The sequence below is a fragment of the Anguilla rostrata genome, chromosome 1, assembly GCF_018555375.3.
Source record: "Anguilla rostrata isolate EN2019 chromosome 1, ASM1855537v3, whole genome shotgun sequence".
In the NCBI taxonomy this organism is placed as follows: Eukaryota; Metazoa; Chordata; class Actinopteri; order Anguilliformes; family Anguillidae; genus Anguilla; species Anguilla rostrata.
In genome coordinates, this window is record NC_057933.1 from 15,582,301 (window position 1) to 15,594,957 (window position 12,657).

Below are 12,657 nucleotides of genomic sequence, written 5' to 3' on the forward strand. Positions count from 1 at the left end.
GGGGGGGGGGGTTTCGGCTCAGGCTGGTGACTCTGACTGACCTGTGTAGATGGAGAACAGTGCTTTCCACAGCAGTACAGCACAGGTGTGAACAGCAGAAGGGGCCTGCTGCCAATCCTCTAAGCCTCTGTGTCAACTCAAGCCAATTACCAACAATCCTCCACTGGACAGGAACACATGCTCAGCTACAGCAAGCACAAATACACGACATGGCAATGCACTCACACATCAGTATATTCACTTAGTGTACACACAAATATATTTATTTAAGCTACAGACAAATCCACAAGAAAAGCGAGGAAAAAGAGAGAAAGAACTGTACTCCTAAGACGGGTCACTGGATATCAAGTTGAAGAAAATGTCTGAAATGCGTCTTCACTCACACGTATTGCTGAAAGTATTCATGCACGGTTGCATGCGAGAACCAGTGCGACACATACACATACAGAAATGTCTCACGTGCACACTCGCACACACACACACGTGAAAGATGTCCCACAGGACTGTAAAACAGTCTATATGTGTATTTTGCTGCAAATGTGATATATTGACGGGTGTAGTGGAAACCACTGTTCTGGTTAAAGCAGGAATGTGGGGGAAGAACATGCCTGCTACTGCATGCTCTCGGCTAATGCCATTTTTGGTAAAGACTCTAGGCAGGGACAAACTCCATTTTGGACTGTTTGCAGTAAAATAAATAAATAAATAACATTCACAAGCCTTTTAGGCTGTAGGCACAGATTTCAGAAAACACAAGGTTAGCATCTTTAGAAAGCCTGTGCTTCACTAATATGGCAGCACAGTAATTCATTTCCAACAATAATCAGTTCAATATCTTGCTTTGAAAAAAATAGAAAAACTTTGTGATGAAGTGCAACAACATTTTTCTAAAATTTGACTTTGCCAATATCTTCAGTGAGCACTATGGCTGATATACTGCAGCCAACCAGGCGTTATCTGGAAGAGTTTTCAGTGTGTGGGAGCCATTTCACAGTGTAAAACTTAAGATTAATGCATGCTCGTGCAGTACATGTTATGTGGGTGTACCATTATGTGTATTCATGGCATGCACACGTCCAGAAAAACATTCGTGTAAACGTGTACAACTTCGGGGCATGTCACTAATTTGTGTTTTAGTTGGGACTGTTTCAGTAAGATGCCAAAGCATTCCAAGGATGTGCATGAACTGTTATTGTGCATTTTAAATAATTAAAGCAAGGACTTGTGTGCACAGCTGAGGTTAATTTATGTCCCAAATGAAGCCCAGTGAAATTACAGCACGTTCTCAGAAATACACAATGTGCTGCTTTGATAAACTGAGGATTACGGCAACAAAATTTGATTAGCCTAAATAAGGCAACGGTACAATGCGCATATGATCGCAATCTCTAACAAATTAAAATGGCTGTATGGGTATAGAATTGGCATAAGTGACAAATGACCTCCATTCCCAGTTCTTTCATGTCTTGCTACAGTAACCGCACAAGTATTTACTTGTAGAGACTGCTTTGCTTATCTGTAGACTTGCAGTACAAGAAGCTCTTTGACCGCTGAAATGAGACTGAAACACTGAGAACTATCATCAAAGCTGAGGTATATTCCCAAGGAGCACAAGGCAAGGCGACTTTGAAAATGAGGCCCCTCCATGAGATAAGGAATTAAATCACAATGCTTAACTGAAAAGAAGCTTAGCATCTATTGCAAGAATCAGTGAATTATTTTCAGATATTGTCTACCAAACTAGGCAGATATATTTGAGCTGAGGAACAAGATGAGAACTGAAAGACAAGACTCAATACTTCAGTCTGCCATTAGAGTGATTAAGGTCATATCTGTTCTTTAAATTTTCCTTTGCTTCGTGTTAAAAAAAAATCGATCCTCTTATTCTCATCCGATTGGCTATGGGAGTTTTGATAGAGGTGTTGTCATGCTATTTGTCTATAACTGCTGCTAAAAGCCACGAGACATTCCAGGTGTTACTGCCCATGCTCCCGTATCTGTGCTTTGCTCAGCCAGAAACATACAGATATGTGGAATTATAGCAGGACTGCAATCCTGTTGGACCAATCAATCAAACCTGCCATAACCGAAGATCCAATGCCCCAATGCAAAAGAAAATTCGTTTTTTTTTTTGTGCTTCCGCAAATTTTATAAGCAAAAAAATCTAGATCTACCACAAGCATCTATCGGCGCTGTAGCTGTAGTAATCATCAGCATCCCAGTGACAAGGAGATATGTGAATTTGGCAGTCCATATAACTGAAAAATCAAAAGCTTCGTCAACCAATTTGTGGTTGTTTGTGTAGTAAAAAATGATTTAGCGCTGCTTTTGCTGCTCATTCGGAGTCATGACACCCCCAGAAACCGCTTGCCACTGTCACAGTTCATGAAAAATACCACAACTGAACAATGGGAAATAGGACTGTTCAGTGATCCGATGTGAAAACAATAAGGAGGGTCATAAAGGGCAATTATTGTTGTGTGTATGTACGTGCAACTATGAGGGAGGAGGACAACGTATTTTTCGGAATTCCAGATGAGACATAATAATGACCTCAACGTAAATTACGGTATAAATATTTCCAATTTAAAATGTCAATGCTTCCTTATAAGGGAGAATGATATTGTTTTTCTCTCTCTGGATGAACTAATAAAGTTAATTGCAAAAAAAATCCCAGATAGCTATCTTGTTAAAGCATTGGTTATTGGGCAACACCTTAAGTGCAGCACCTTTATTAGCTACATAGTTGCACCTCAAGCTCTTTTTGCAGAATAGAAAATCTGCATTGAGCCTGTTCAAACAAGTTTTGTGCCATTCTGTTTCTCAATATAAAATGATGCACAAATGAAGACTTTGGCCATATTTGAATTCAGTCCCCTACTGAAAATTCCAGCTAAGACCAGCTGGGATTCCAAGCTGTTTTAAGCTGCGTTTTCGACACTTCAAGCTGGTCAGAGCTGGTCTGTGGCTGCCCAAAGCTGGTCTCTAGCTGTACAAAGACAGTCAAAGCTGGTTAAGCTGGTAGAGTAAGGTGGTGGTCAAACTGGTGGACTAACTGACTATATAGGCTAGTCAGTTGGTGAAAAGCTGGTTGACCAGCTACAAGTGTTGAAAACACATGTTAAACCAGCTTGACTAGCTTAGGCTGATTTCAGCTGGAATTTTCAGACGGGACCACATTCAAACCTGAAATCATAGGGTCATCCCCACAGGATGAATATAGCCTTCACAGTCACAAAACGTGAATTCCAAACTGACCAGTCCCACTTAGTAAAAATTCAGGCCTCACTAATAGGACTTAAAGAACATATGAGGCAGTACACAAATCTACATGCACCCAACAAAGACAGCAGAAAAATAAAAATAAAAATAAAAATCTAATAAATAAAATAAAATCAGTGCAAATAAAATCGTAATCAGCTGCTGGTCCTAGTTCCAGGTTTTAGTGATGGTAGTGATTGCTCAGGCAGGCAGTGTCACATTGGTTTCCCACTGCCCCACGCTGAACACATTCTGGAATTTTCCTCCCGTCCTCTGCCCTAGCTTCCTTTCACACTGCAATGCTGATCACATTTGCAGTTTTACCCACTTAAATTAAGCTTGGCGCATCTTCAGAAAGGAACATTTTCCAAGTATTCGACACACGCAATCTGCACAGATTTATCACTTCAAGACAGGTTCGAAAAAATGCCTGCCGTCTTTGCAGTCGCAGAGCACAGCGATCCGAGCCGTACCTCGGGCACAGAGAGCTGGTGTTTAGAACTCGAGTTTGACTGAGGTCAGCTTCCCATCGGCTAATAGACAAGACAAGGGAGACCAGGGATGAGCCCTCATTCGTCAGGACAATAATTGAGAGACACTGAGAACACCAGGTTCTCTGACTCGGAAGGGAAGGGGCTGTGCTGACCGTTGGCAGGGGAGCTGCTGCTGACAGTCACCCTTTTCACCGCAGTGATTTTCCTGATGTCCTCCATGGCACAGTGCTCACACTCTACTGTAGTGGAATACTGAAAAGCTCCATTGTACTCTGGCACCAGCGAGCGGCAATAAGAACTATGGGCTCACAATGTAAGGGGCTGGGGGTTCAGTCTTTGGTAGCACCCTGCTGGAAAACAAGGTGTTTAATCACACAGGGTTTGTGCTTTACACTATGAAGGGTCATTTTCCAGTAATTTCCAGGTCTTCACTTGACTGGACTACACGGAATTACATATATTTTTTAAATCATAAGTGCAAGTGTGGCTCAACACAACTCGCATGATCCGACTCGCTCATAGGACGTGTGTGTGTGGTGAACTGCACGATGTGGCTCCAGGCTTCCAGCAGCGTGTTTGCACCTGTGACCCAATTTCCTGCACCCGAGAAAAACCGTACAAAAATAACCCCAAGCAGGAACCAAGGAGCAGGCTTGCCTGTGGGTCTGGAGACTGAAAATCAAGAAAATAAGCAATGAGCTCTGTGCAGCAATAGTTTCTCAGATAAGCCATCTAATATCTAACGGTATTTTAAAGCCATGGTGTTTGATCCACATTCATCAGCTGACCATGGCCATGAATCAAACATCGAATGTCTCTGGTTAAGTGACTGAAAAACAAATAAAGTTGAATATATAAAATTCACACATCTCGGCAACTGTACCATTTATGAAAGGCAACTGAATTGGCAGATCGATTTCAAATTTAAATTGGACTAAACCATATCCATATAAGCCCTGCATGCTGGGTAATGCAGTGGGAGTCTTTCCAGGGCCCTGGATGTTTTTGGTGACGGCCACACCAAAAACTTGGGCTGGCCGGGGCTAACGGGAGCACGGTCCGCCAGTGAACCACATCTCTTGGCAGGAGCCGCTTAAAAAAACAAGCACCAGGGAGGGCACAGGAGCAGGGGAAGGAAGCCGGCTGGTTAGCAGGACGCTATTCTGCACGCTACGTGTGTGAACGCTGCCTGGATATGAGTCGGTCTGAGGTCACTGGAGGACAGGGAGGAAACGGCTCTGCTCTCCTATATGCATCAGGATAATTACCTGGACGAGCCAAGGACTCGCAACCGGCTCCATGAAAAACAAAAATCAATCCAATGAACAAAATCTAGTACAACCAATCAGAGACGAGATAACCGAACGAATAAACAACCTTCGTTCCCACACGAATGGCGTCCTCACACAAGTATGCACACACCACTGACTAATCTTTTGGGTGCTATGCAGTTATTTACACGCCGATTCTGAGAACAGGGGGAGAGAGGAGTGAAAACGAGTGAAAAGTGAGGGAGGCAGAGAGAAGGAAAAGGAATGGAGAGAGTAAACAGGGGAGAGAGAACGGAGGGAGGGAGTGAAGCTGATTTGAGAAAAAAAGGCTGAGAGAACACGTCGCACTCCTGTGAAAAACAGGAAAGGAAGTGTCCTGGTAATATCTGACGGGGTTTGGAAGCTGGGCGGTGCGGACGGGTAAAGAGATGGTGTCGGTGACCGCTCTCCCATAGCCCCCACCTATATGCGGCAGGGGGGCGGGCATGTGACCTCACACCCCCTCCAGCGAGCGTGCGGCCTCCGGACCCCCACTAAGCAGGGGGCAGGACTGGCAGCCACCTGCAGAAAGTTGCGGTGTGCTGAAGGCACCAAACTACCAGACACATTTCTGTCTCTTCCTCCAGAGTCTGAAAAGAGAGAAATAGATGGAAACATTCTGAGATAAAAGTGAGGAAGTGTCTCTATTTCTCAGATACAGACCCAACATCGATGGGAATTGAAAACAAATATTCCTCCATTTCACGAGCGGCTTGATGGAATTTTCCAAACCCAAGGCCTGCAGCTGCGGCCCACACAGTGAGGCAGGCGGGCCGGTGACTCAGACTACCCCGGATTGTCCCCTGAACACTGGGAGAGAGGGGCGTGGCTTCTCTCGCTCAGCCTCCTCCAGGCCCTGGGATAGGGGGGGGATTTGGGGGGCTACTGCAACTGGCAGTGAGTGTAACAGAAGAACAGGGTAATGAGCTACATGGACGGCCTTGTAAAAAAAAAATAAAATAAAAACTCACAGCATTTTGCACAGTACCTACAAGATAATGTGTCAGGAAAATGGCAGGTCAAATCATGACCCACAGAAAAGCCCCAAACCACAGCAACAAGCAAACAAACAAAAAAAAGCAAACCATGTATACATACCATGAGTTTCATGGCTTTGTCCCGTGGCCTCGTCTCACCACTTCTCCATGATGTAAATCAGGTCACTGGCTGCGGGTGGCCTTTGGAGCCGTGCGGCTCACACAATGAGAGCAGCCAGACGATTGAACATAATCTGTCTACACATTCCAGAAGCACCCATTACGCGCCTATTTATTTACCACAATGCATTCCACACAGCACCTGCTCACCCACATGTTCACTGAGAAAGATTTAGTCAATGGCTCCTCGTTTTAAAATAAATTAAAAAGGCGGGAAATCAACTTGAGCAGACAAAATAAAATACATTAACAAAGAAACTTCAACAGGTTGCTAAATTCTCAATGTCTGGTAAACAATTGTATAAAGTCAAAACACATTACTACTCCAAGTTTGTCAATTAGGCATTTTCTCTTTCAACCCATCAGTTACCACAGGGTTGAAAGAGAGAAAGCAGATAATTATCCTTTATTCTTCAGTCTACATCCTGGAAAAGATGGTTCAGCCATCACGCTCACAGCTGAATAATCTTCGCACTACATCTGTGCGCACAAACAGTTTGCATTATCAGTACGCCAAGAGTCACAAGGACAATGAGTACAGAAGCTGAACAAAACACCAGTGAGAGAGTTCCTCTGAATCATGGTCTGCCACCTCATGCCCATGTTTATAACCTGTGCTCACGCCAGACTAAGCCACAGCATTCACACAGCGAACATGCGGGCGTGACATCACGCAGGTCAATCAGGCCAAGCGAGAGAATGCTTCTGGCGCTCAAGTGCTGGACTGACCCCTGACTCCTACAACATCACTGCTCACTTCCAGCCTCCCACTCCCACAATCTGTAGCTAATAAAATCAGAGGTCTAAAAGGAGAAGCTACTTTCCTGTGAAAGTGAACAGGAATCTCTGCCCACTCAGACCAATTATGTAAAGGGAGGTTGCACCAAAGTGGGCAAAAATAGCTTCAGCAAAAAGAAGGTGAGCAATTAGAGACAGATGGGAGAGATCTGAATGGTGTGAGTTTGGCTGCTGTGTATTACGACTTAATCACGTCCTTGAGTGAACCGCTGTGTGGGTGAGGGTACATCAGAAATATATATTTTTAAATCATAAATGCGGTTTTAAAACGACGGTTCAAATCTTCTGAGCATTCACGTACAATTCAATTTTACGCAAATGGGGGCTTCCACTAAACTCTTCACCACTGCGACAGAGGGGGAGTTGACGCTCCAGCGACAGTGCCCAGCGGAGTCCAGCACGACTCTAAATTTAGCTCAGATTTCTGAATCTATAACTCATTACAGGTCAACATTTTTACTGTGCTTTGAGCCATATTTCTAGGTGAACGCTTTGAATAATGGCAACATTTGGAACACACTTATGATTAGCATTTTCACAATGAAGATAGCCAGACAACCTTTTCTGAGTAACATCATCCTCAGATGCCATACCATCCCATATATTTTAGGCATTTAGCATATGTTTTTATCAAGAGTAACTTTCACAGCTTACATTCTTTACATTCAATCCATTTATACAGTTGGATATTTCTTAAAATAGCTCATGTTACGTACATCGTTCAAGGCTAAAACAGCCTTGAAGTTTCAAGCTAAGTTCTGTAACATTATGATGCACTACCTCCCCAGGTAAGGACGGGGTTGTTAAAGACACAATCATGACCACCAACTCAACTGAGACAACTCTCAGAACGCTGGGTCAGCCAGAGGATTTTCAATGAGCGGGCCGCTTAATAAAACTAAATAAATACAAGACTGTGTGGGGATTGACCACAGACTAAAAAGAGAAATCTTCTGTTCCCAGCTCAAAGGCCAAAGTCGTGAGACTCCTGTCTCTCTCTACCTGGCCTGCCAAACGCATTCAAACATCGAGCAGACCTGTTCAAGCACAAGTACGCCCACACTGGACTGGTTACACAACCAGCAGTGCTAGCAGCATCCTGCTTGCATAATCATGAACACAAACTCATCCGAGAAACCCAAAAGGGTGCTGACCAGTATGCTCGATCCCTGAACCACGACCCTTGGAAATCTATAAATAATACAGTTTCTAATATCAAGCAAGAGGCTAAAGCCAACAGCAGGCAGAGAGCTGGATTTGTATGACTCCATTTCTAACGGTTCTAGTAACACAGCCCTCTGCATAAGGAGTGGCAAGGGCTTCAAATACAGTTAAAATCAAGACAACATGATCATACAGGCAAAACAGAGATTTACTGCTACCTCAATTTTGGTATAATGTGGAAAGAGATCAACTAGGATATTAGCCATCTACTTATGTTAAGTCATTGGACTATCGCGGAATCTTCAGGGGCAACGTCTGTGTAGAAATGAACACACACCTATGCATCAGTACACACTGCTGTGTCTCAGTGGAATACAAAACACTCATACCCCTCAACCTATTTTTACAAGACACAAAATATATCTAAAACCAAAAGCAGACATTAGGTCATTATACTTAATCCATGAATTTCCTACATTTCAGATTTTGTCAATAATTACATCCGAAGCCATTTGCTTGTGTAAAATCCCTTCATATCATTACCAGTGACTAACAGCAGGCACTGAATAGGCATGTTACAATGTAAGAATGTGTGTTAACTGTGATGACTATGCTTTTGACTGTGTGAGGCTGGACTGCGCCCTCAGTAAAGGCCTACTGGCCCTCTCTCACTGCGTCCTGTGCAAACTGGTATGGTGGCATAGCGCATGGCCCTGAAACAGAGAAATGATAGCTAGAACGAGAGCGAAGGGGCAGCGCTGGTCACACAACCAATGACGTCAACCAAGGGCGAGCTACATCCAAGGCAGGGTTGCCTTGCAAAAACACATCTAACTGCAAGTGGAGTCTTACCCAGCTTCTAACTTTCTGAATAAAAAAGGAACTTTGATTCATATACCTTGGGAAGGATAACTCTAAACGAGCAAGTGGCCACCAGCCACCATAATTACCTGTTGAATTTTCTTGGAGAAGTTCTTGTTGGATTTCTCCAGAGTCACTTCAAACCTGATACTTGTTCCAGCCATCAATTCTGAGGACATTTTATGTGCACTGTGTTCATCGAACTCATTTATCAAAAGTCACTGTCAATGAAGTAAGCTCTCTATGCTTTTTCTCCCCACCCCATTGTCTTTGGCTGCAGATCTGGGAACCCTAGCAACTGACTGCAGCTTGAGAGAGCAAACTGAAAGTTACACCCAGTCTCATTTACACCCACATAACCGGTGGATGTCCACAGACACCAAATCAATGAGGGCTTTGGAAAAAACACACTGTGTTTTTAAACAGAGGCTTACAGCCCCTGAATGCTGGCTGAATCCCATTTCAGCAGCCTGGTTATTACACCACACCAGCCCCTGCATGGTGTCACCATCCCAGGGGCAGGACAGCCTGATCAATGTGCACAAGTCCAAGCCCCCAAACACCAGCAGCAGGCCATATTCTAGGGTCGCAGGGTCAATACATTGCTCCTATTCCCCACTGATATATGAGCAGCTCAATAGCAATAGCAAGATTCTCATTCTTATTTCTCTGCTCCTGATATAATTAGCAGCAGCTGAAATCTAACTCTGCTGAGGGTTATCACTCTTGGATGTACTCTCCCATAATACAACACCCTCGTGGAACATCATCACTGAGAAATTTGACGCGCAGCCGTGGAACTGGATAAAACTTTATGGGCTGCCATGTTAAAAGCCAGCGCTACACATTTTCTCACTGAATATAACACACAGGGACTGCTTTAAGTAGACTCTGTTTAATAAATTAAAAAGAGACCAAGTCAACCAGCTCCTATATGCCTTAGTCCTTGCAGCATAAAGGAAGAACGACACATATGGGCCAGATATCTGTAGTAACCCAAAAGAGAGGGGACAAATGTGCACACTCAATCAGGAACCATTAGGAACCACCACTGAAGAAACCAAGGGCTTACTGCAAGTCGAAAACTTCTGGGAAACAGCGGCTCGTGGCTTCAGTCTCTCATGCCACTGTAAAATGCTCACCTTCAGCTTTTTTTCTTCCTACGCCTCAGAAACAATACTGACACGCTCTACACAAGACTCACATGCTGTTTACTCCATATTACCCAGCACAGGCCCACCACCAAGACTGAGACCAGCAGGCAACACCTGCTCCTGCATCTGTCCCAGCATGTGATCAATCCTCCAAGTCACTCCCACACCCTCTCGACGGCCAAGCCCAGGAGCTGCGAGAGGAATCCGTTCAGAGCAGCAGCTAAGCACAAACAAACTGCACAACGCCCTCCAACAAGCAGCGGAGAAGCCCTGGGCCTGAATTACCTCCCCATATCAAACGACTGCAAAGGCAGCTCTGTAAAAACAGCCCGCGAGGTGAGCGCGCACGCACGTGGAAAGAGAAACGTGCCGGGAACAAGCAGAAGCAGCTCACGTGACAAACTGCAAACCCCTCAAAGACAAAAGGAAAAAAAAATGAAGTAAAATACCCATCACAACCACTGTCACGTGTCAAAAAAGCACCAGAGGAATTTACCTTTTGAAGGCTAGTAGGATTCAGCTGGGTCTTATCGATGATTTTTATAGCAACCTGAGGGGAAAAAGGAAAAAAAGGTTTAGAATGGAATGAGAAAAGCTATTATGTGCTCTCCACCCACAATTTATGGGGAACTAGCACTGAGAATAAAACAACCCAGAGCAAGCATAATGTATCAACTTCACAAAATAAACCAACATAATCAGTACTATAGTATATTTGGCACTGATCGGCCCTGAACAGATTGCACACATTCATGAAGAGATTCCGCATTCATGCATTGGACATTATTTTTCACAAGCGGAAAGCTGCAAAAGAATATGCAGTAGAGTTGGTCGTCCTCTACGCAAATGAACAGACACTCACTTTAGTGAAGTGATCAAAAGACATCAGTATATAAACAAAACCTAACAGTGCAAGAAAACCCTGAGCAAGGAAAGTCTATGAAGCTGCTGGGGGAAAGAGCAGCCTTCTCACCTCTCTGCCCGTGAGGATGTGGCGGGCCAGCTTGACCTTGGCAAAATTGCCCTTGCCGATGGTCCGGAGCAGCCGGTAGTTGCCGATGTGGGGCTGCTCGTCGGCACCGGAGGCAATGGAGTTTCGGCAGCGAGCCCCCGAACGGCTGGAGCGCGTGGTGATCTCTGTGCGTCCATCGCTGTGCGAGGTGTGCTTTGGGAAACAGGGACAAACACAGGGTGTACAGATCAGGTCCTGCACAATATGTTAAAACCTTCATGCGGTCAGCCTGATATAAAATGTGAACAACATATACATGCCCCGTCTTGCCATTACCTTTTAGAACATACAGATCCCTTGTTCAAGCCAAAAAGCTGCTTCAGTATTCAAACAAGAAAGTAAAGCTTCTGCTAAGTGCAATAAAACGGGAACCACCCAGCTTCAGTGCAATTAAAAGGAAAGCCTTATGTAGCCCTATAGTAGGCACAAAGCTTGCATTGCCTCTCAGGGTTTTTTTGTAATGAGGAGGGATTGCCACCTGTGCGCTGGTGGTAAAGAGGCATACTGGCCATTGAAGCGGTGGGTGGGATCTGTTACATTTTTGCCTTTACATGTCCCCAAGACCATCTGTCGCCACTATTGCATCATTGCTTCTCAAAACATCCCTAACAAAAACTGTACAGGTTTTCCCTATACAGTCAGTTGCACTTCAGATTGAGGATACTCCCGTTGAAAAGGCAATCTAACCGTGTGCTAACAACTGAACTGCATGTGGGCCTCAAAATTTAGTTTTCCGACACAATCCCAGACAGCTTTACATACAATTTCCACAAACTAAATGTTAAGAGAAAATATTTGAAGAAACGTGAGGTTAAAAAAAAAAGTTTTTACAGACAAATAGTGGAACCCTATATTTAATGATAAATTGCTGTGAAAAATCAGGGAATGGATTAATCTTTAAATGGGATTTCTGACTGTAACAGTAACAGGCTTGTGTATGGATGGGATATCGATTCGCTGCCCTGGTAAAAAAGTCCATTAGCCTCCTGGCATCTGGTCTGTCACAAAAGTCTCTTTGTTGACCCATAACCATTTTTATAAGCCCCCCACCCCCCTTTCCATCATCAGGGGCATGGGACAGTCAACAAATAGGTCCATTTCCAAGGCGTTCCAACTGTCCCTTGGAAACCTGCAGTGCTGACAGAACAGTGTTCTTACCCAAGGTATCGGTAAGTCTGCACAGACTCGTCAGCTATTCACCAGGTCTGCTCACAGTGGTCATCCAAACAGAACCTGCTTTACCATCTTTGCTATTGAAATGTCAATCAACCGCTCCAATCACAGAGTGCTAAGCTTTCTATCTGAACATTTCTTGGTTTTTCATGATGTGCTTTGTGCATTTTCTTTCAGTTTCTGAGCACTAAACTGTGACTCACTGTGTGGCACTTCCAAGGACAAGAAATAAATCAGTATGACGCATCGGGATGGCAAGTATTTGTTTGAAGA

General features: G+C 44.2%; 1 protein-coding gene across 14 annotated transcripts in view; it reads right to left on the minus strand.

The window, feature by feature from the left end:
• Positions 1-12,657, minus strand: part of mark3a (MAP/microtubule affinity-regulating kinase 3a) — a 56,064-nt gene that overhangs the window by 40,585 nt on the left and 2,822 nt on the right. For all 14 annotated transcript variants that reach the window (XR_010328639.1, XM_064324795.1, XM_064324694.1 and 11 more), the window contains exons 2-3: positions 11,173-11,364; positions 10,696-10,749 (exon numbers count right to left, since the gene is read on the minus strand). Coding sequence is in view for 13 of the 14 variants with exons in the window: in XM_064324795.1 (XP_064180865.1) it covers positions 10,696-10,749; positions 11,173-11,364 (246 nt within the window). In the remaining variant the exon portion in view is untranslated. The remainder of the gene's footprint in view (positions 1-10,695; positions 10,750-11,172; positions 11,365-12,657) is intronic.